This window comes from Zonotrichia albicollis, chromosome 7 (genome assembly GCF_047830755.1).
Source record: "Zonotrichia albicollis isolate bZonAlb1 chromosome 7, bZonAlb1.hap1, whole genome shotgun sequence".
In the NCBI taxonomy this organism is placed as follows: domain Eukaryota; kingdom Metazoa; phylum Chordata; class Aves; order Passeriformes; family Passerellidae; genus Zonotrichia; species Zonotrichia albicollis.
In genome coordinates, this window is record NC_133825.1 from 18790749 (window position 1) to 18813783 (window position 23035).

The 23035-nt window shown below is 40.9% G+C and overlaps 1 protein-coding gene across 5 annotated transcripts in view; it reads left to right on the forward strand.

Annotated features, from left to right (window-relative positions):
* Nucleotides 1-412: 412 nt before the first annotated feature.
* Nucleotides 413-23035, forward strand: part of RNLS (renalase, FAD dependent amine oxidase) — a 62862-nt gene continuing 40239 nt past the window's right edge. For 2 of the 5 annotated variants that reach the window (XM_074544524.1, XM_074544527.1), the window contains exons 1-4: nt 413-570; nt 824-920; nt 2012-2154; nt 2795-2953. In XM_074544524.1, coding sequence (XP_074400625.1) covers nt 417-570; nt 824-920; nt 2012-2154; nt 2795-2953 — 553 coding nt within the window. In that variant the 5' untranslated portion in view covers nt 413-416. Of the gene's footprint in view, nt 710-823; nt 921-2011; nt 2155-2794; nt 2954-23035 lie in introns of all 5 variants that reach the window. The other 3 variants (XM_074544525.1, XM_074544528.1, XM_074544526.1) reach the window with 3 other exon arrangements.

The following is a 23035-nucleotide window of genomic DNA, read 5'->3' on the forward strand; positions in this document are numbered from 1 at the left end:
GGGGTGTGTGTGTATAGGTGTGTGCTACAGGTGTGTGTGTGGGACACAGGGATGTGTGTGTGACATGGGGGTATGTGACACGGGGGTATACGACACGGGGGTGTGTGACACAGGGGTGTCTGTGTGTGTATAGGCGTGTGCACCAGGCAGGCTCGCACGTACAGATCTGGTGTGTGTGTACAGGTGTGCACATACAGGTGTGTGCCCAGCCCAGCTGTGCCCATACAGAGGTGTCAGTCCAGATGTGTGCCCAGGTGTGTACACCCAGCACAGGTGTGTCCATACAAAGGTGCCAGTCCAGATGTGTGCCAAACATAGATGTGTCTGTACAGAGGTGTGCGCCCAGTCCAGGTCTCCCTGCGGGTTCCCGCGCGCACACGTGCCGCCTGTGGGCGTGGCCTTCCCCCGCTCCGCCCATGGGCGTGGCTCGCAACGGGGAGCGCAGCGGGGCAGAGGCCCCGCCCACCGCGGGGCGTGTTCCGGGGCGTGTCCTTGTCCGTGTCCGGGGCGTGTCCTGGGGCGCGTCCGTGTTGGTGTCGGTGTCCGGGGCGTGCCGGAGCCGCTGTCACTGTCCGTGTCCGGTGCCGTACGGCGGCCATGGCGCGGGTGCTGGTGGTGGGCGCGGGGCTGACGGGCGCGGCAGGTGCGGCGCTGCTGCGCGGGGCCCCGCGGGGACAGCTGGCCGTGTGGGACAAGGCGCGGGGCGCAGGTGGGTCCGGCGGGCCGGGGTTGGGAGGGAAACCCGGGCCTGGCGTGTGGCGTGTGTGGTGTGGTGTGTGTGTGTCGTGTGTGTCGCGGCGGTCTGTGACCCGCTGTCGCGCAGGGGGCCGCATGAGCACGACCCGCACCGACCGCGGCAGCGCCGACCTGGGCGCGCAGTTCGTCACCTGCGAGCCGGAGCTGGCGGGGCCGCGGCTCAGGTGAGACCCGCCCCATCCATCCCGTCCCGCCCCATCCCACCCCCATTCCGCCCCCGTTCCATCCCCCTCCCGCCCCATCCATCCCGCCCCATCCCATCCTCATCCCGCCCTATCCCATCTTCATCTCGCCCCATCCATCCCGCCCCCATCCATCCCCGTCCCGCCCCATCCATCCCGCTCCCATCCCTCCCTATCCCGCCCCCATCCCGCTCCATCCCGCCCCATTCCGCCCAATCTATCCCTCTCCCATCTCGCTCCATCCCATTCCATCCATCCCATCCCATCCTCATCCCGCCCCCATCCCGCCCCCATCCCTGTCCATCCCGCCCCATCCATCCTGCCCCCATCCCTCCTCCATCCCGTCCCATCCATCCCGCCCCATCCATCCCGCCCTATCCCATCCTCATCCCGCCCCCAGCGCTTCGTTCCGCCCCCATCCCGCTGATCCCGCGCTGTCGCAGGGGATGGTGGCCCGTGGGGACACGCAGGGACCCCGCTGCTGGTGCTTTAACCCCCATCGTACTCAGACCCCCGCAGCCGCTCGCTCTCTGCCCTCCCTCCGGGATTTAGGGCAGGAATGCAGGGGTGAAAACCGGGAAACTTCGCGTGGGTTGGGATGAAAGGTGCAGGGGTACCGTGGGGAAGGGGACGGAGGTGTTGCAGCGCTCTGAACATGCAGAATTTTGCCTGGAAAGCAGCGAAAAGGCAGGAAAGCAGCGTTTCAGGCACCTGGAATACTCCTGCGCTCCTCAGTGTCTTTGGAGTTCGTGGTGATGTTAAGAGATTTAGGGAACCGCTGTGCATTCCTCTGCCTCCGGGTCTAGCTGCTGACAATTCCAGCACAGGTAGCTTTGCTGTCAGGTAAAAGGCCAGGCCCAATGCAATTAGCAAGGTTATTTGTTTTTTTATTGCTGCTTTTATGCATAACCTGCCTTGAAACGCAGCCTGTTAAAATTCAGGCTGATCTTAACTTCGATTGTGAGAAAGGGAGCCAGTTTTCATGTGTATTTCCGTGCATTCATCTGTGGGTTTCTCAGTCCATTTCCTTGTGGATTTCTCAATCCATTTCCTTGTGGATTTCTCCCTTCTAGCTTCTACGAGGAGCTTGTCACCCACGGCATCCTGAAGCCGCTGACGGCTCCCGTGGAGGGACTGGTGGAGAGAGAAGGCTCCCGCAATTTCGTGGCACCCCAGGGCATCTCCTCGGTTGTCAAGTACTATTTGGAGCAGTCAGGTAACGCCTTTGGGTGCCTTTGTGCGAAGGGAAAGGTTTTAACGGCTGTGTTTTTGGCGGTGCCTTTACATCCCTGATGAGGATGTTTGTGTTCCTGGTTGGTTTATGTGTGTCTGGAAGTCGCTTGGGTGGATTAAAGTGTCTGTGAGCTCGGTGAATTTCCAGGTCCTGCAGGTATAAAAGTCTTTATGCAAATAGAATATCTGCTGTGTAACTGGGGGCAGAGGGGTGAGCTGCACCCTGTGTTTTGGGGGAAGGATGTGAGCCTGCTGGGTGGAGCAGGAAAATGAGTTTATACTTTCTAACTACTACCTTGGATGGAAAATGAGTTTAAACTTTCTAACTACTACCTTAGATGTCATGTGCCACAACCACATGTACAATTCAATGACTAATTTAACCCTGTTTAGCAAAGTTTGAGCCATGAGAGCAGTCAAACTTTGGTCCCTTTATGAAATTGTTTTAATTTTTATTTTTAGTCAGCTGATTGTTTTAAACCCTGGTCTTGTAAATAATTAGCTATAATTGCAGTGGGAAGCTATTCCCCCTTGTCCCCCTTGCAATAACTCTCTCTGTGTGCATTTTCCCTGTGGAATTCCCTGCTGTGAGGTATTTATCTGCTGCTTTTTCCTCCATCCAGGTGCAGAGGTGTCCTATGAGCAGCACGTAACTCACATTTCCCTGCGGGATGGCAGGTGGGAAGTCTCCAGGAAAGCTGGGCCCCCGGAGCAGTTTGATGTGGTAATTCTCACCATGCCTGTCCCACAGATTCTCCAGCTGCAGGGTGACATTGTCAACAGTAAGTTCAGCCCTCAGGATGGCAGGTGTCGAATTTAAAATAGCATCTGAGCATCTTGTGAAGCAAAAAAAATAACACTCAGCAGTCTGAGCTGCTTAATTATTCCATCAGGACAGGCTGGAGAATGATAAGAGGTGGGTAATTTCAAGGCCTTGTATGTAACACTTTGACAGCATAAAATATCTAAATGGATGAGTCAGTTTTGAATCTGATCTTTGATTTTTTTTGCTGACTTCTAAAGCAGGGCTTGTCTTTGTGCAGCTTGCAAATAGTTACTGAATTGCCCAGGTTTTCTTGGGCATTTCTGTAAAGAGAAGTATCTTCATTGCAACCTCTGATTTTAAGCTTTGTGCCTAAGTGGGTAAATATTCTGTAAGAACAGGATTTCTCTGCTGGTGGCTGTTTTATGAGGCCTCCCATTTACCCTGGAAAATAATGATGAGTCTAACCCAGGTGAGGTGGTCTGTTTAATAGTGAAAGAAATAAAAATAAAATAAGAAATAGCATAGAAAAATAGAAATAAAAAGTAGAAGAAAAGAAAAGTAGAGGGAGAGTTTTTTTTTCAGAGCCTTCCCGAGGTTCTGCTGTCTGCACCTCAAGGCCTTGCCCAGCTGGCACTGATGTCTTTGCAAATTGTTTTTCTTGGGGTAATTAAATAGTTTCTTGTCCAGAAAGCAGACAGCTCCCCTTCAGAAGGTGTAATTAAGGTGAACAGCTCATTTCACTTGCTCTTGGGAGAGCTGGAGCTGCCAGGTGCTTCCCACAACATCCTCTCTTCATATTCTGTGTGAGTGCAGGGTTGACTTTTATCTGAGGGAATCCAGCAAGTTTTGTCTTCTCCTCCCCTTCTTCCTGTTTCTCTTCCCCTCTCTGCCTGTTCCCTGGGTGAGACCAGCTTCCAGATGTCCATCCAGCTGTTAATTCTGCATCTCAGGCTGCAGGACATCTCTGACTCCCCCTGTCCCACAGCTCCTTGGCATTGGAGCCATGAGCATCTTCACTCCTGGTTCTTTATGCTAAGAGCTAAGAGGGGGAAAGAGCAGATGAGGAGGGTGTTTCAGAGCCTGAGCAGGGTGCACTCGAGCTCTGTTTTGGCTTGCAGAGGCTGGGGTGCATCGCTGTGTGTAAATCTCAGGGATGTTTTGGTTGTGTGTCAGAGAGCCGAGTTTTGCTGGCAGAGGAGGGAGCTTTCCCTGGATTCACCTCGCCTGGCATTTAACATGCAATTTCCTGACAGCTGCTGGAAGGAATAGGTGTTCTCTCCCCTCCACACTGATGCTTTTTAGTCGTTTTTATGCTCTGCTTTCCCAAATCCAGGGGCAGAAATCGGATTCTAGCAGGAGCCATGTTTGTGCGCTCCCTCCCGGTAGCGATTCCAGCTGCCCCTGCTGCCTGTTGGAACTTCCCTGTGGCTGTCACTGAGGGTGGCAGGGATCTCTTGCTGCCGTGGGATGGAGCAGGAGATGTGCAGAGCTGGAGGAAGGGGAGGGCTTCCCCCTGTGTGGCCAGCCAAGGATCACGTGTGGCCGCTCATGGCTTAAAGGTGTCAGGAAAATTAATCCACAAACACCAGAGGTTTCTCTCCAAAAAGGAGACAGAGGAGTGCTTTTACTTTATTCCAATAAAGGGAGAGACCATGGGGCATTCCCCTGGGATCTCTCAGATTTTGGAGGACACAGCTTATTTTTATTATTGCTGGCAGGGGGGTTATTTACAGACCATGGAGGGGACAGGGCTGCTGAGGAACATGCCTTGAGCTGTTTGATTTTCCAGTATCAGTCTCATTACATGGTTATGACAATGGGAAGATGCCACCAGCTCACATCTGAGGCAGCAGATCCAGAACTTAATGTTACAACTCACTTTATAAGCTTCTTGACCAATCACACAAAGCAAAAGCACATTGACAGTAATTCCATCCAACCACTATAAGCACAGGTACCTTTTGTTAAAACAATGCTTGCTTATTTCGAATACAATACCTGCTTGTGAGCCTTAAAACACAATGCACAGAGCTCCATTATTAAGCTTAGAACTTCCTAATATCTTGCTAGATAAACTTTCTGTAGCTTAGAGAGTTATTCTAAACAAGCATTAATACACAGACCATTGTCCTGATTGTTCTTACTTTTCTACAATCTAAATAATTTTTCTGCTGACCAATCTCATGGCTGCTGCTTAGCTCTAATCACAGTTCTGCTGTCTCTGGGGCCTGCCTTTTGCAGCTTTCCCAAAACCCTCTGATTTTGTGGATTCCCACATTTATCCCAAATTCCCAGCCACATTTCCCTCTGAAACTGGTCACAGTCAGGATAATGAGCTTGGATCTGGATACTGAGAGTGTAAAGGGGGAGAAAATGCAGCTGAATGAAAGATTGATTACCTAGTACAAAATTGAAACTCAAAAAAAACAAGAAGTTAATGTTACAGCTGAACTCTCTGCTGGACTATGTCTGTAATAATAACTGAAGAAAACCGCAGAACTGGCAGTCTGGATTTAAAATAAAAAACAAACCAAACATATGAGTACTTAAGAAACCAAAATACAGGATCCTGAAGAGACACGTCTTGTAAATGATCATATAGAGAAACAGTAAAACACATGAAAGCTGGCTGTAAATACTACAACAATACCTTAATAATAATTCTTACCATAAAAATCCGAGAACTCACATTATATAATCAACTAATCAACCGGAAGTGTTTGAAGGGATTAAGACAAGCTTTTCAAAGTATTCATATAACATTAACAACAATCATTATTTATCAGTACTGCTTATAAAAACCAAAAATAACAGAGGTTACAAACCCAATACCAACAATCCCTAAAACTCAGAACCCCATTACCTGAGGTACCTGAGAAGCACAGACTTCCCAGAATGCCTGATACCAAAGATTTCCCTCTAATGTATAAGCCTGCCTTTTTTAATGCTAAATTCTCATGGAATTTAGGGGGGTTTCCGCCATTTCTGAGGTATTTGAGAGGTACAGACTTCCCAGAATGCCTGATACCAAAGATTTCCCTCCAATGTATAAGCCTCCCTTTTAATTTTTAATTCTTATGGAATTTAGGGGTTTTCCCCCATTTCTGAGGTACTTGAGAGGTTCATACTCCCTGATACGCCTGTTACCAAAGGTTCCCTCTAATGTACAACTTTCCCTTTTAATTTTTAATTCTCATGAAATTTAGGGGTTTTTCTTCCCCACTGTTTCTTTCATCTTTCATACCTAATTTAATTTATCAGCCCACCTAAAGTTTATTTGTAAAAGCAAATCTCTTTTTCCATTCATCAATCAGTGGAATCCTTCCCATTGTTTCTTTTATCTCCCAGTGCTGGTTTTATCTACCAGCAGACCCACAGCTTGTTTGTAATGACAAATCCCTCATTCCTCTGAAAGGAAAAGGGACAGGATTTGGGAATATTCCCTGCTGCTCTGGAAGACCCTTATTTTATAGAAGAGGGATTCTGGAGCTAAATAATTTACCACTCTGGAATTTACCATTTTCCTGTTTGAGGGAGGAGGTCTTTTGTCCCCCATGTGTTTTGGTTTTTTTTAAACAATTTTCACTTATTTACACCAAATTTGGAAAATTATTATTTTGAAACAACCCCTCAAATTTCACATTGCTGTTTAAATACTTAAACTCAGCAGACTAAACTAGACTGGATAGTTTTTGTGTCCTTTAACCTCTTAGATGAGCCTGAACATTATGTCATTGAGAAGCTGTGTGTGTTTAGGAGGAGACAGAATTAAGTGGCCTTTGGCAACCTAAAATTGCCATTTTTTATGGGCTGTGTGAGAAATGAATGTTCCAGATTTACTTCTCTTGTGAGGGAAAGGCCAAGTCTTGGATTAACGGAGAAGTTAGTGTGTAATTTTAAAAAAATAGATATAAAATAAATAATGCAATAAACGGTGTGTGTTTATAATACATATAATATAATGTAATATAATATAATGTAATATAATATAATATAATATAATATAATATAATATAATATAATATAATATAATATAATATAATATAATATAATATAATATAATATAATATAATATAATATAATATAATATATATATAAAATATATAACATATAAGATATAAGATATACTATATAATGTATTTTATATATAATATATAATACATATATTAATATATATTAAAATAGATATAAAATAAATAATGTAATTAACAGTGTGTATTTTTACATATGCATATATATATATAAATATATTATATATATATAATTCACCTTAATTTTCAACCTTTATTCATTCTTTCTACAATTATCACACCCAAATAGATGCTAATTATGCAGTTGCATATTTATTTGCATATTTATTTGCATATTTAGCAGCAGCTGAGGCAGAATTATTTCCAGCATGACTTCCAGTAGCTGCTGGATAAAGGGTTAACTCCTTGCAACATGTTTGGAACAACAATAGGTGGCAGCAATCAAATGATGTTTGGGACATTCAGCTTGAAGAACTAAATTAAATTCACTGCTCTGATTTGGGCTTTACGTGTTGTGGTAGTAAATACTGGGGTTGTGCAGCAGATAAAGGGGAAAGGAATAAATGTTTCTGAGGTTTGTGATGTCAGTTCAAGGAAAGGAATAAATTTACTTAAGAGTAGGATCTTGGCAAACGAAAGGACAAGATTTTGCAAATTGTTTATTGTCCAGTAGTATTTCAAAGGTGCTGGACTGTTACACAGGCTGCTGATGTTAGAAAAATCCTGGATTTATAGCCGAGATTCCATATGATCTCTGAGCAGTGTAGTTATTTCTGTGCATTTTCATGTCAGCTGGAGAAGCCTTCTTATCAGTTCTGTTTTTTAGTTTAAGGCATTTGGCAACATGGCAATTTAGGGTAGCAGCGATTTGCAGTAGGTTTTTTTATTTTATTTTTTTATTTGTGTGTTCAGAATGTTTTCATTATGTTGCTTTCCTTGGAATTTCAAATTACAGTTCTGCATGTTTAAGCTGCTAATAAAACAGGATGGCTTGGCTTTTGTTTCCAGCCTGACCTATTTTTTTTTCCCTTTTCCATCTGTGTGAATGTCCCACATGTTTTAAATAATACAAGCTGATGAGAAGATACAAGTGAAACAGGGCTGCATTTGCGTGGGAAGGCTTTATAATGTGAGTTAGGAAAGCACAAAACCCTGATAATTTTTCACGAGTCACAAGTCCTTGCTGAGTGAATGTGTTTATTTTTGGATAGCACCACGATAAATTCGGAATTCTGTGGTTCCAGTTCCAAGCAATCCGAGCAGGGCTTATCCAGCTTGGAGCTCTCATTACCTAACAGATTTGAAATGTCCACTGTAAACATGTACACTGATTTGTTAGTTGCTTATCAGGGAGCTGAGGCCTCAATATGGAAATATTTGGGCTTTTTTGGAAACATATTTGAAGGAGTTCTTGGTTGGGCTCCTTTTAAAACCTGGAGAGCCCCCAGTGCTGCCTGAGGCTGTGCAGGGGAAGGGTCAGTGGTGAATTTGGGGGATCCCTGGCATGGGGGTGTCAAAGACAATATTGGGGCTGCAGCATGATGTGGAGCATCCATCCCTGTGCAGGAAACCCTCCTGTCCTGCTGGGATTTGGGGCAGGATTCATCCCTGGCACTGGGGTGAGTGCAGTGCCAAGCTTCCCATCCCTGTGTCCCTCTGCTGCTGCCAGCTCTGCCCCAAACCTTGCCCAGCAGTGTTTTGGACCCTCCTGAGAGGAGATCCCACCATTCCAGCAGGGAAATGGAGATTTCTGGCATGAAATCCCTGAATGGTTTGGGTTGGGAGGACCTTAAAAAGCCATTGTGCCATGGGCAGGGACACCTTCCATTGTCCCAGGTGGCTCCAAGCCCCAAAGTCCAGCCTGGCCTTGGGCACTGCCAGGGATCCAGGGGCAGCCACAGCAGTGCCAGGGCCTGCCCACCCTGCCAGGGAACAATTCCCAATTCCCAATATCCCATCTAACCCTGCTTTCTCCCAGTTTGAAGCCATTCCCCTTTGTCCAGGCCCTTATAATGAGTCTCCATCTTTTTTGTCGGCTCCTCCAGGCCCTGCAAGGCCTCAATTTGGTCACCCCAAGGTTTCTCCTCTCCAGGCTGAACAATCCCAGCTCTCCCAGCTGAGCTGCTCCATCCCTCAGACCATCTCCATGGCCCTCCTTTTGGGAGGTTGTTTTGGTTTGGTTTGGTTTTGGGAGGTGGTTTTTGTTGTTATTGTCCATTCCATGGCCCTCCTCTTGGGGGGTTGTTTTGTTGTGGTTTTGGGAGGTCGTTTTTGTTGTTATTGTCCATTCCATGGCCCTCCTCTTGGGAGGTTGTTTTCTTGTGTTTTTGGGAGGCAGTTTTTGTTGGTTTTGTCCATTCCATGTCGAGGATTTGGGATTTTGTCAAGGGTTTTGCCCTTGGGATGGCGTGGCAGGCGTGAGGGAGGCAGGAAGGAGGAGGTGGCACTGCACATGTGGGGAGTGTCTGAGGAGGAGCAGGTGCCACCAGAAGCTCTGTGCCAGCCCTCAAAGCAGGGCACAGCTCCTCTGGGCTCACTGCAGCTCAGGGAGAGCCTCTCTGAGGGAGTACTGCTAAAAATAAAGGCTGCCAGAGCTGGAATTGCACATCAGGAGAAGAAAAAAAATAAAAATATCAAAGTAGGCCGTGTGTGTTCTTCAGCGTGTGTTTGGCTTAGCCTGTTTTTAGGTGGTTTTTTTAAATATCTACAGTGATTATAATGTTATAATGGGCTTATCCTGCAGTTATGGAGCACATTGGAAACCTAGTCTGCTTTTAAGTGTTTTTTCAAATATCTGCATTTATTATAACGGGTTTATCCTGCAGTTATGGAGCACATTGGAAACCTGGTCTGTTTTTAGGTGTTTTTTTAATATTTACAGTGATTATAATGGGCATATCATGCAGTTATTGAGCACATTGGAAACCTGGTCGTCTTTTAGGTGGGTTTTTTTTTTATATTTACAGTGATTGTAATGGGTTTATTCTGCAGTTCTGGAGCACATTGGAAACCTGGTCTGCTTTTAGGTTTTTTAAAAAATATCTACAGTGGTTATAATGGCTTATCCTGCAGGTATTGAGCACATTGGAAACCTGGTCTTCTTTTAGGTGTTTTTTTTTAATATTTACAGTGATTATAATGGGAATATCCTGCAGTTATGGGGCACATTGGAAACCTGGTCTTCTTTAAGGTGTTTTTTTTTAATATTTACAGTAATTGTAATGGGTTTATTCTGCAGTTATTGAGCACATTGGAAACCTGGTCTTCTTTAAGGTGTTTTTTAAAATATCTACAGGGATTATAATGGGTTTATCCTGCAGTTGTGGAACACATTGGAAACCTGTCGAACACATTGATGCCAGTGACCCTCTCCATCTGGGGAGTGTGGGGATAAAACCCCATGTGTGTGAGCGAAGAGGAGGCCTGGAAAAGAGAGTGAAATCCAGTCTGTGTTAGATAAAGGGCTGCTTTCCATTTTGGTGCTGTCAGCTGAGGCTGCCTGCCTTGGGTGGAGAGCTGAAACTCTTTATTTGACAGATGTCAGGGTAAAACAGAAGGAAAACCAGATGCAGTTTGCTGGAAGAGCAAAACATGCATCTTCTTCTCTCCAGGCTTGGTTCCCCCTCCATGGCTGCCCATCCTTTGGCCAGACCAGGGTGCCAGCTCTTCAAAAGTCACCTTGCAGAGACAGTGAGTCCTGTTGTGTCACAGCATCCCCTTGCAGTGCCTGGGGACGTGGCAGAAGCATTTTCTCCATCAGTCCCTGCCCCAGCTCCAGCTGCAGCAGCACAGCTGGGCTGTGGCACCTCAGACACACTCCCCCCACCCTTTCTCCCCCCCCAAAAAAGGGTGGGGGAGTTATTTTTAGCAGCCTCAGTGGTGTGATCCTCAGCTCACCATGTGGCCCACAGACTTGCTGGCACATCCTGCTCCTCCAGCAAGGGCAGGGAGCAGCTCAGAGGCTGGAGAGTGGCTGAGCCCTCTCTCTCAGTGAGTGCTGGTGATTCTGTGGTTTGGGTCCTGAGCTCAGCTTTCCTGTGCAGTCCCAGGAGGGATTTCAGAGCACCTGCACCTTAAACTGGCAGCAGATTGTGCTGATTTAGCTGGGCTGGTTTGGGGAAAAAAAGGGGTTTTTTTTTTGTGTGCTGACACTTTCAAATCTGCCTGATGTGGCTGTTTGTAATTCCTTAAACCTGGATGTGCTTCTCCTGCCACTGCAGCCTGGGCTGGCTTGGCAGGGTCCAGCAGCACCAGGGCTCTTGGTCACAGATTTATCTGATGCTCTTTTAGCTCTTTTGTGTCATTCCAGTACCCAAAATAGAGAATGGGACCACAGACACATGGGATCAGCTGAACGTGCACAAGGATCAGCCGTGTGCACAAAGTGGGGTTTTAATTTTCTGGATAATAAAGGTGATGGTATTTGAGCTCAGGACATACTTGGAACAGAACAAATAAATGCTCTGAAGTTTGTTTATCCCAACAGTAAACACAGATACCTCTCAGTTTTTTCCCAGTCTTTGGTTCTCTCCAGGGGTTAGGTTCAGATGGAGAAATCTTTCCAAAGCTGCTTTTTCTGCCATGAGCCTAAAAGAAAGGGGGCTGGGGGAAAAAAAAAGTTCCTTGCCAAAAAATGAGACCAAACTGAGCAATTCTGAAACTTCTCTATTTGTGTCTTGTGGGACATGTGTTTAATGATGGTTTCTGTGTTGTAGGAGGCTGGGATGTGCTGTAAGATCTCATTCTTCCGGAAGTCCAGTTAGGGCAATTTTACCAGCTTTGAATTTTCAGATCGTGAATCTAAAATTATTTTGATGGTTGGTTTTGGGATATATGATAATTTATGCGTCACCTTTCAGTAAAATATTTCTCTTTTTTTGTTTGAAATTTTTCACTTGGGTTTTTTTTTTTTTTTGAAAAATATATTTGGGAAAGCTCTCTCTGCTTTCCTGTTACCAAACGTTCTGGGCACACTTGAGAGACAGAAATGTGCAAAGGTGACCACAGGCTGATTTGGACTTTACAGCCTTCTTTTTGATGTGAAATCTGCCACTCAGACTGTGGCTTTTATAGAGCAGCAAACCCTTGAAAAGTCTGGTGCAGGTTTGCAAGCAGTCCTTACATTTAATTGCTTGCTTTGGGATTTATTTATTTTTTAGTGCTGCAATTGAGTAGGCAGACAAAAGCCTTCACTGGACAATGTTTTTTAAAGGCATTCTCATAGTTTAGGCAGCGCCTCTGGACTGGATGGGGTTTTGTGGATTTCTAGAGGATTTTTTAATGGTTGCTGGCCACTCCTATCACTGTAATTGAGACCATTCTTTACAAAGATTATCTTTACCTCCCACGGACATGTCTGTGACCTTTTCAGTTATTTTTGCAGTCCACATCTGGATTAAAGCAGAGGAAAAATACTAATTTTAAACCTAATGAGGTTTTGGCTGCACTGAGTCAAACCTGAATTCTTTGTGGAGCCTGCTGTCAGCTTTCCCCACTCAGCTTTGTAATTTCCAGGAATGTTGGTGTGCTCTTGGATTAAAGAAGCCTTAGGAATAACTCAGACACCTTTTGTAGAAATCAGAAATGATTTCCTGAGCCATCAGGTGAGATATTACAGATGGTTTTGGGTTTACCTGTGCTGCCTTGGGAGCCTGAGTTCACTACTGGCGGCCTTGCTGCTCCTTAGGTTTTTAATTCCCTCCTCTCTCCACCTTGCCAGGGATGCTCAAAGCATTGTAACTATTAAAAAAAAATATTTAAAACCAAACTCTGTTGAAGGGCTGGTGTAATTTAGGGAATGGTGTGATTGGTCACCTTTATTGACTCATCTGATGAAGCAGCTCCTGTTGCTGCAGGGGACTCTGCTGCCACAAATTATTTCAACTTTAAAGAACCTTGCTGAAATGGATTAAAGCTATCTCTTCACTTGATTTATCCCACAAAACAAGGGACATGCAGATCAGGCTTCCCAGAGTCAGCACCAGGAGCCTCCAGTTCTGTTCCCAAATTAATCCTTCAGAAACAGAGCTCTGCCAGGATGTGAGGCTCTGCACAGGCACAGGGGATGGGTGTGCACCTCTGCTTGAAGAAGGATTTACTGCTCCCTTCCCAGTGCATTTGTACTTTAGGGAGAACAGGCTGGATGCCTATGGAAATTCAGGAAAATAAATTTTATTCAGTGAACTCTGTGCAGGTTTAAGTGTCTCACAGGCTGTGGAGTGACTGCAGAACAACAAGGTTTGAAAAGCACAAAAGAAATAGATTTGCTGTCTGTTTCCCTGTCCATTTCTCTCTGGCACAGTAGGAGGTGTGTTTAGGATCACTGGTGAGAGACCTTTTCATATATTCTGACTTAAGCCATGCTGCTTGCAAAACCAGCATTCACATTTTCTAATGGGAATTATGCTCAAAACCAACTTAAAATCAGGGAAAAATATTAACTCTGAAACAACCACTTCATTTCAAGTGGCTGAACGACAGCTGGGATTTGTGCCCAGCTCCATGGAAAAGATGCATCCTTTTCCCTAAGACAGAATTTAGCAAAAACTGAGTTTTCTAGATGGAAGAAAACACCACATAATTCTGACTGAAAAAAGGAAATTTGCCTCAAATTTCAAAATTGGGGTTTATGTGCAGATGATTTTAGTATGGTTTGGGAGGGATCTTAAAACTCATCTCATTCCATGGGCAGGGAATCTCTATCCCAGATTTCTCCAAGACCCATCCAGCCTGGCCTTGGACACTCATTGTGAGAATTAAATACTGGGACACTCATTGTAAGAATGAAATACTGATATTTTTCTGTCTTGTTACCTCTTTACAAGATGCTGGCCCTTTTCAGACATTTTGTAAGGCATCAGATAGTAAATGACACCTTTAGATGTCAGTGTAAGTCTGTTTGCCTCGGGCTGGTGCTGCAGAATCCTGGCTCTGTCAGCATCTGCACACTTGGAAAGAGGTGAATAATATAATATAATAATATAATATAATAATATAATAATATAATAATATAATAATATAATAATATAATAATATAATATAATATAATATAATATAATATAATATAATATAATATAATATAATATAATATAATATAATTCTTATATGTTATATGCATTAATAATAATAATATATATTATATAATTATATAATATATTATATAGATTATATTATCATATATTAACATATATTTAAAATATAAATATAATAAAAATAATAATATAAATCAAAATAAATAAAAATAAATCGAAATAAATAGATGCAAATTTATATAAATTGATATATATAATTATTACATAATTACATACTATATTATGTAATATACATATAATAATATATAATATACAATGATATTATTATATAATTATATATTATATAGTATATTATCTAGTATGTATCTATTATATATGTTATTTTATTGTAATTATTTTAATATAATCAATATATTAATATATTTTTATATCATATATATATAACTAATAAATTACATATCTGTGGTGCTATCAGAATTCTTCCCGGAAGGTATCCCAGTCTCAGTTTTTATTCTGCTTAAAATCCTGAGAGAGGCCATGGTTATGGCAGGCTTTCTAAACTTATATAATAATATAAATAGAAATATATAAATTTATGTAATATATAATTATTACATCATTATATCTTATGTAATAGACATATTATATATTAATATGTCTATTACATTATTAATAATATATTACACAATAATATTATATAATTGTATATTATATTATATATAGTATATATCTATTAGGTATATTATTTTATTATTTTTAATATAATTAATAGAGGAATATATATTTTTATGTAATATATATAACCAATAAATGACATATCTATGGTGCTATCAGAATCTTCCCGGAAGGCATCTCAGTCTCAATTTGTATTCTGCTTAAAATCCTGGGGGAGGCCATGGTTATGGCAGGCTTTTAAAACTTATATAATAATATAAATAAAAATATATAAATTATGTAATATAGAATTATTACATAATTATATCTTATGTAATATATAATTAATATAATATATTTATATACTATATAATATATTACCTATGATTTATCTATTATATGTATAATTTATTATTGTTTTAATATAATTAATATAATATATATTTATATATAATAGGCTGTAGTTACGGCAGGCTTTTAAAACTTATATGATAATATAAATAAAAATATATAAATTTACACAACATATAATTATTACATAATTATAGTTATTTAATATACATATAATAATATGTAATAATATTATTATATAATTATGTAATATATTATCTAGGATGTATGTATTATATATTATTTATTATTTATTTTTTATATAATTAATATGGTAATATATATTTATATAATATAATTATTTATTTATGTAATATATTTATTTATTTATATATAGTATATATAACCAATAAATATCTGTGGCGCTATCAGAATTATTCCAGTAAGGCATCCCAGTCTCAATTTGTATTCTGCTTAAAATCCTGGGGGAGGCCATGGTTATGGCAGGCTTTTTAAGCTTCACTTCTCCAAGATTTTGCCCCTTGGTTCAGAATTCCGTGTGATTTTCCCAGCTCTGCCCTGCCTGTTGGTGACAGTCACGATGCCTTTGCTGCTTCAGGCCCTCAAACACCAGCAGGTGTTTGGGAAATAAATGAAACACAACAGTTCTTTTTTTTTAAACCCTCAGGAGGTAGAATTCCTCAGTAATTCCATGGGGAAGGGGTCTGACAGTTCTTTGGGAGCAGTTTGAAGCTTGTTTGGGGAAAAGTTTGGCTTTGATGTCTTGGAAGTGCTCAAAAAATTGTCATAGTTTTGGATCCTATGTGGGATTTCCAGGGGGTTTGCTGGCCTGAACTGGGGTTTACATCAATACTGATTTTAAGGGGTTTGGGTTTCTGTTTTTTAAGCTTGCATCAGTCTTCTGCCAGTGGAACTCTGCTGATGATCTTGTATTATATGTGTGTTTACAGGCAATGAGAGACATTGTTACTTGGTGTACTTTAAATTAGAATTTGTCCTTTTCTGTTTTTTTTTTGTCATGTTTCCTTCAGCCATAAATCCTACCTCCCCCCTTTTTTTTTGTGTGTGTGTGTGTGTGTGTGTGTGTGTGTGTTATCTCTTATATTTTATTGTAAAATCAAATATAAAGGTACTCAGTATCAATAACAATTTGTGGAGGTTTAAGCTTCAATTTTAATTGAGGTTAAGTGTGGTTTTTTATCTTAATGGGATTTGCAAGGCAGATAAGTCTGGACAGTGTTTCATGACAGTATTTCTGCTTTATTTTTTTTTTTCCTTTGTCACATTTAGCTATTAGAGTCAATAGTCACCACCAATAAAGGCATAAGCAATTTTCCAAGAAACAGCTCCTTGCAGCAGGAGGAGGGCAGAGTTTGGCTTTGGAATACAGCATTTGGTTTGATGCACTAATAGCAAGGATTTTTAAATTCCATCTGGTATCTTTTTTCAGCCTCTGGTAGGTTGCAGCTGATCTGTCAATAACTTTCAAGGAATCATATTTTTATTTTCCCTCCCTCTCTCCACTGTGTGTCACATTTTGAGCATTAGGATTTGCCTTCCCTTCTCACAGGCTGAAAAAAAGGAGAGTGGAGATCCAGGTTTTTTTTAAGTTGTGCACTTGATTGCGTGTCTGATTTATGAAAGTTGGCCAAATCCTGGCAGAGGAGGGGCCAGTTGCAATCAGGTACAGCTTGTTTAATTTATCTGTGCTTCCAGAACGCGTGCTCTGCATGCTTGGCTGCGTGTCTAAACCCTTTGGAGAGTCCTGACAGGAGAGACAGGACTCAGAATGAAAGAATGTGTGATAGAACAAAAGAAATAAACCAGACAAGACACCCAGAACATGTGATCCACTCCAAGCCACACGAAACTGATGGTGGGCGAAGCAGTACAAATGTACACAGCTTTAATTAAATTTTTATTAGTTTGGCCATCTCTGGTAGTGATTATGCCTTAGGTAGATCTGAAAACCAGGCGAGGAAGGTGCTTGAAAAACAAGCAAAAAAATCTCTATTATTAAAGGAAATGTAGTCATTTAACAACTTTTAGCTGTCAGAACTCTGGAGTGGGGCTGTGGTTTGCACAACAGAGCAGCCTCAGCTTGGGGGGAAGTTTATCTTCCCTTTTATCAGTGAGCCTGGGCTTCAGTGCTGATCACACAGATGAGGGTTTGATGAGCACTCCTGAATACCCTGGCTATTTACACTTTTTGGCTTGCTTTCCCAATATTCCTTTTTTTTTCCCATCATTCCACAACTGCAGCATTGGAAGGTGTTGCTTTTGGGTTTTCCCTTTTCCTTCAGAGCAACCTGAGCAACAGCTGAGATGCCAAAGGATGGGAGGAAAAAAGATGACACACTTTCTATGTGTCCAAAATATCTAATGTAGACCCAAGGAGGAAAGCTGCTCATTGCATAATCCAGAATGGGAAATTAAATATCATACAGAGAACAAAAAAAAAAAAAGTTCTGGCACTTCCCCTTTGCTGTGTTTTTGATCAGCAAAAGAAGATAGGAGGGAGAAATTAAGTGGTTTATCTTTGCTCCCCACGTTCCTGGGTCAGCCTCCCAAGGCAGGTGTTGGGACAGAAAATTAGGAATGGAAGAGAAGAACATGGGGTCAGTTATTTCCGTGGCATGGCAGACACATTTTGTAAAATGTTACAAAGAATTAACAGAATGACTTGTTAAATTTCATCGCTGAGAGCCACACAGGGCATCACCGAAGTGTTAAATGTGAGGACAAACCACAGAACTTTTAACCAGCTCGAGAATAAATCTATTATTGAGTGGTTTTTTTGGCTAGAACAGTGGATTAGTGATTTTTTGTTTGTTTGTTTCCTCCCCATCATCATGAGATGATCTGGAAATCACTGAAGTTTCAGACACTGAAGCATCACAGGTACCAGTTGGCACCAATTCCCAACTGTTTCAAGAGGAGAAGCCAAATCACAGAATTCTTCTTAAAATTAAGTCTCTTGTGCAGTCACCCTGCAGAATGAATAAAGAAATGAATGAAAAAAGAAATTAATTTTTTCAGTTTCTCATCAAACCTTTCTATAAATGCATTTGCATTCCCTCAGCCCTGCACTGGGGCCGACCTGAGCAGGCAGCAAAAGGGGAGAGAGATGAAATTTTCCTTCTGAGAGCATATGGTTTTATTTAGAATGTGTTTCACAACTGTGACGTGCAGAGACAGGGTTTACTTGTGCTCCACACTCCCACTCACCCACTCTGCAAGGAAAACTGCACTCAGGATTTTAATAAAAACAGGAAGAGTGCATGGATGGAGGTGGAGATTTATTCCATCAAAGTGAGGCTAAGCGTGGCTTCACTAGACCAAAGAAAATTAGCTTTTATTTTCTTTTTATTTAACTTTTTTAAATTTTATTTTTTATTTTAAATAACTTTTATTTTTAATTTTAATTTACATTAACTTTGATGTTTTTACACCCCCAGAGCACGCTGCTTTGCATGGTAGCAGGTGATTTCTGGGTGTAGAATAATGTGCTGTGTTTTCATCAGAAAATTCACTGGTGATGGCATGGGAATGCTTGGAGAGGAAGAGTGACAGAAATGAATCCAAACACAGATATTGCAGAAAAATCTGTCCTTGGATAAAGTTATAGCTGTCTTGTTTTTCCTGCCACGTGGTGTTCAACTCCAAGTGCTGATAAGCTGGGTCTGATCACCAAGTGCTGCATCTCTTGGTACTGCTAAAAACATCTTTTTTTAGGATTGATGGTTTAAAAGCTGTTTGTTCATGTTCCCCTTTCAGCCTCCTTTAACATTCATGCATGTGACAGGACTGGTGTAAAAAGGGAAGTACAAGTATTTCAAATATAGATGTTGGTCTTAAACCTGGTGACTTTTGTATGGTGACAACTTCAGTGTTGGGTCGTGGTGGAGGCACAGGGTTTGTCCTGTACCTGTGTCCTTCCAGAGTATTCCAGTTTATAAATCCATTTATAAACAGAATAAATCTATTTCCAGATTTATTCCATTCCAAAGTGAATTTTCTCAGCTGTGGCAGTCTCACACTCATCTAGTTTTCCTGCAAATTTCTGTTTTGTTTCCACTGAGTGCAGGGAAAGCAGAGTCTGTACAGCTGATGTGGAGCAGGGTGGTGATCTGCAGCTGAGGACATTCCCCAGGGAAGCCACTGGAGCTGCAGTCACATTCCAGACAGTGAATTTTTGCCACTTCCTGTGCAGAACGGACTCTGTTTCTGCATGAGGACAAAACCCTTTGTTCTGCTGAGTCACGCTCCAGAAGGACAGACAGCTACACCAGGGTTGACACGCTCTCTTTCTACTTCCACTTTTCACTCTGTACTTCTCCCCTCTGCCCGCTTCTGCCTTTTTTTGGTGCTGCCCTGGGTTGTTTTTTTTTTTTTTGGTTTGTTCTGGGTTTTTTGGGCTGTGGTGCAGCAGGCAGGTCTTTTCTGAGCTGAGCTCTTGTGGCTCTGTGGTTGCAGGGGTCACGTTTGCTGTCCCAGGTTCTGCTCCTTCCCCTTGGGAAAGAGGGAAGTGGGGGACAAGGCTCAGCTTTCCCAGCATCTCCCAAGGGGATGAGTAAAACCAAATTGTTCTTTTTGAGGTGCCTCCTGCCCTGGTTTGGTTGCCCTGAAATGCAGCTGACATGGGGACACACTATTAATAATACCATTAAAATATTATAATAATATTATTGCTATTATTAATAATATCATTAGTTAGTGATTGATCTTTAAAATTAAATAAAAATAAATAAAATATAAATATAATAATAATAATAGCAATAATGATAATGATGATAATTATAATAAGATATACTATCATTAATATACTATAATATAAATAATATACTATAAATAATATACTATACTACACTATACTATACTATGATATACTATAATATACTATATATAATAGTATATATTATAATATATATATAATATATATAATATACTATAATAATTATTCTTTATATTTATATATAATGTATTTATATTATTTATATATTTATCATTATATTTATATATAATAATATAATATTATTAATATACTATAAATAATAATATAACAATGCTATAAAATAATAGTAATGGTATTATTAATAATACTAATAATATTATTAATAATAGTATTAAAATAGTATTATTAATGATACTATTAATAATAGTAGTAATAATAATTTGATTGTATTAGCTTATAAAAAGCTACAACAACGTAAAAATTTGGTGGGTGATTGCTTGATGATATGTGGTCATGGTTTTGCAGAATGAATAAAGAAATGAGTGTGATTTGCAGATTGCAAACCATTCCCAGAGGAGATTTTAATGGGGTCTTGAGAGGGCTTTATAAATTTCTTTTTGGAACTTCTGGCACCTCACCTTCTTTTGTTACAAAGAAAGAAGTGGCTGCTTGCAGCTTTATAATCTATGTTTTTAGCTCTAGGAAAATCTGTGCTTGGAGAGGGTTTTTTTCCCCTATCAACATTATTGGGGGGGTTTAATTAGAATTATTGCTCACAAAACTCATGGGCTAAGCTGATTGAAGCTCTCTGAATCAAAAGACAAGGGTTAGGTTGGACAGCAATAAAAAAGCAAAGTTTTGTTCCTGTGGGAAGGCATTTTCGGCCTCTTTTTTATCTCTTTGTCACTTAGAGCACGTCCTCCACCAGAAGAGTGCACTGCGAGGTTTAGCTGCAATTTGGGTGTTTGTTTTACTAAAAAATGAATTTTTAAATTGAGTGCCTTCAATTGTCTGAGATTAAATTGGTAGGAGACAGCTATGAATTCCTGTATTTATCTTGTGAGAAATTTGGTAAATGAAAAAAAAAAGCCCTCCAATAAAATTCAGGAACTATCCATGCAAATTTAAAAAAATATAAAAAGTCTCCACATAAAGAAGAAGAGGAAATAAAATATGGAATCCCTGAATTCAGGAATAGAAGGAAGAAGTGAGAAGCAGTCAGCAGAAAAAAAAGGCTGGGTATTAAAATTGATGGAAAATTTGAGCAGCAGAAAAAAACCCAGAAGGATTTGCCAGTGTGTGCTGGATATTTTCATGAATATGCAGCAATGCCTTCTCAGAACCCTGATGAAGTGGGGGTAAATGAATCCTGGAAAAGTGTATTAAAAAAATAAATTGAAATTACTATTAAAACTGTGCTGCAAAGAGAGGGGACCCTGGATCTGGCAGTTTGTGCAGCTCATCCTGCTCACAGTTAATTGCCAAATTTCCACTGACCCTTTTATCATAAGTAGATTTTGCCTCAGTTGTTTCTTCCCCCATAATGAGGTTTGAAGGTTGCAATTGCCTCTTTATCCTAGAAAGCCAAAAGAATGAGGGAAATGAGTTCTGCAGAGCTGCAGGGAATAGTAAGGGGATAAATAAATCCAGCTGAAGGTGGAGACAAGAAAGAAATGTTGATTTTTTTTTTTTCTTTCCCCAAGTAGCTAAATTAAAGCCTAAAGGCTGTGGCCTCCAAAACCTGAATTGTCACCTGTGTCACATTTCTGGATTTCAGCCAGCTGGAAGGAAAAAGAAAGAAAAAATGGTGGATGCCTGTGTAGCACAAAGTTTCAGCAAAGAGGAAGATGATGCATGTATCAGCTTTGCAGAAGAGAAGGATAATTACTGTTAACCATCTCTTTTTCCCTTTTATTTCCCCCCCTAACTGTTACTTGATTAACATAATCAAGTTACAGAGAGAGCAATTGCTCCCAATTAGTTTTTCCTTTGCCAATTACAGCTTCTGCTTCATTCCTGATAAAGGTTGGTGATCCTCAAAGTGTTTCTGTTTTCTCAGTGCAGGATCTGCTGAAATAATAGAGGGGATAACTCCAAAAAAAAAGTTAATTTTTTTTCCCCTTAGGAAAACAAGTAGCTAAATTAAAATCTTGAAAAAGTGGCCTCCAAAACCTGAATGTCACCTGTGTCACAGCTCTGTAGGATTTCAGCCAGTTGGAAAGAAAAAGAAAGAAAAAGTGATGGATGCCTGTGTAGTAAAAAGGTTTTAGCAAGGAGGAAGATGATGCATGTATAAACTTTACTGTTAACCATCTCTTTTTCCCTTTTATTTCCCCCCCTATCTGTTACTTGATTAACATAATCAAGTTACAGAGGGAGCAATTGCTCTCAATTAATCCTCAATTAATCCCTAGTTTGCCAATTCCATCTTCTGCTTCATTCCTGATAAAGGTTGGTGATCCTCAAAGTGTTTGTGTTTCCTCAGTGCAGGATCTGCTGAAATAATAGAGGGGATGACTCCTCTCAGCAGCATTGCCAGGCTTCTACCCTGAAATGATCAAAGGCACAGCCACACAGTTATTTAAGATACCTTCACGTCTGAGAAGATTTAGCACTTTTATTTCTTGGCACAGTTCTAAACCTTCCCTAAAAAGACACTTCAGAGTAAATAAATTAAAAAAAAAAAAAAAAAAGCTAATTTAGTAGGCCTGACAAAGCTGGTACAAAAGATGACACAGCTGTGAACTGATTTGAAAAATCCCTTTAAAAACAAAATGTGCACAGCGTAATTTGGAATATTTACTAGGATGAGCCAGTCCCTTCTGTGTGAAAACTCCTAAAGTGTCAGATTTTTTTAAAATATTTTTTTGTTTTCCACATTGGTAAGGCAAGAACTCCCCATGCATTTCTTAATCAGCCTTGATCCCTGCAAGGTTCCCAGTGCAGGCAGCTCTCCATCCCTGGGTGTTCCAGCACCCTCCTCCCCAGGGTTATTTTGATTTTTGGCAAAATCACAGAACCAAAAGCTGGTTTGGGGTGGGAAGGATCTTAAAGACCATCCAGGAGTGGGATTCTCTGTCTTGGTGATGTTTGCCTTCACAGCAGTGGCAGAACCTTACAGGATTTAATCAGAATTTTAAACCCCCTCATTGACTGGGTTAGGATCCTCTACAGAGAAAAGGTTTCTTGTTTTTCCAACATGAACCTGGAATTGGAGACCTTTCAGCCCAAAGTGAAATTCTCAGAACCTGAGGGACTGAGATTTATTTTTATTTATTTATTTATTTAGTTTGCTT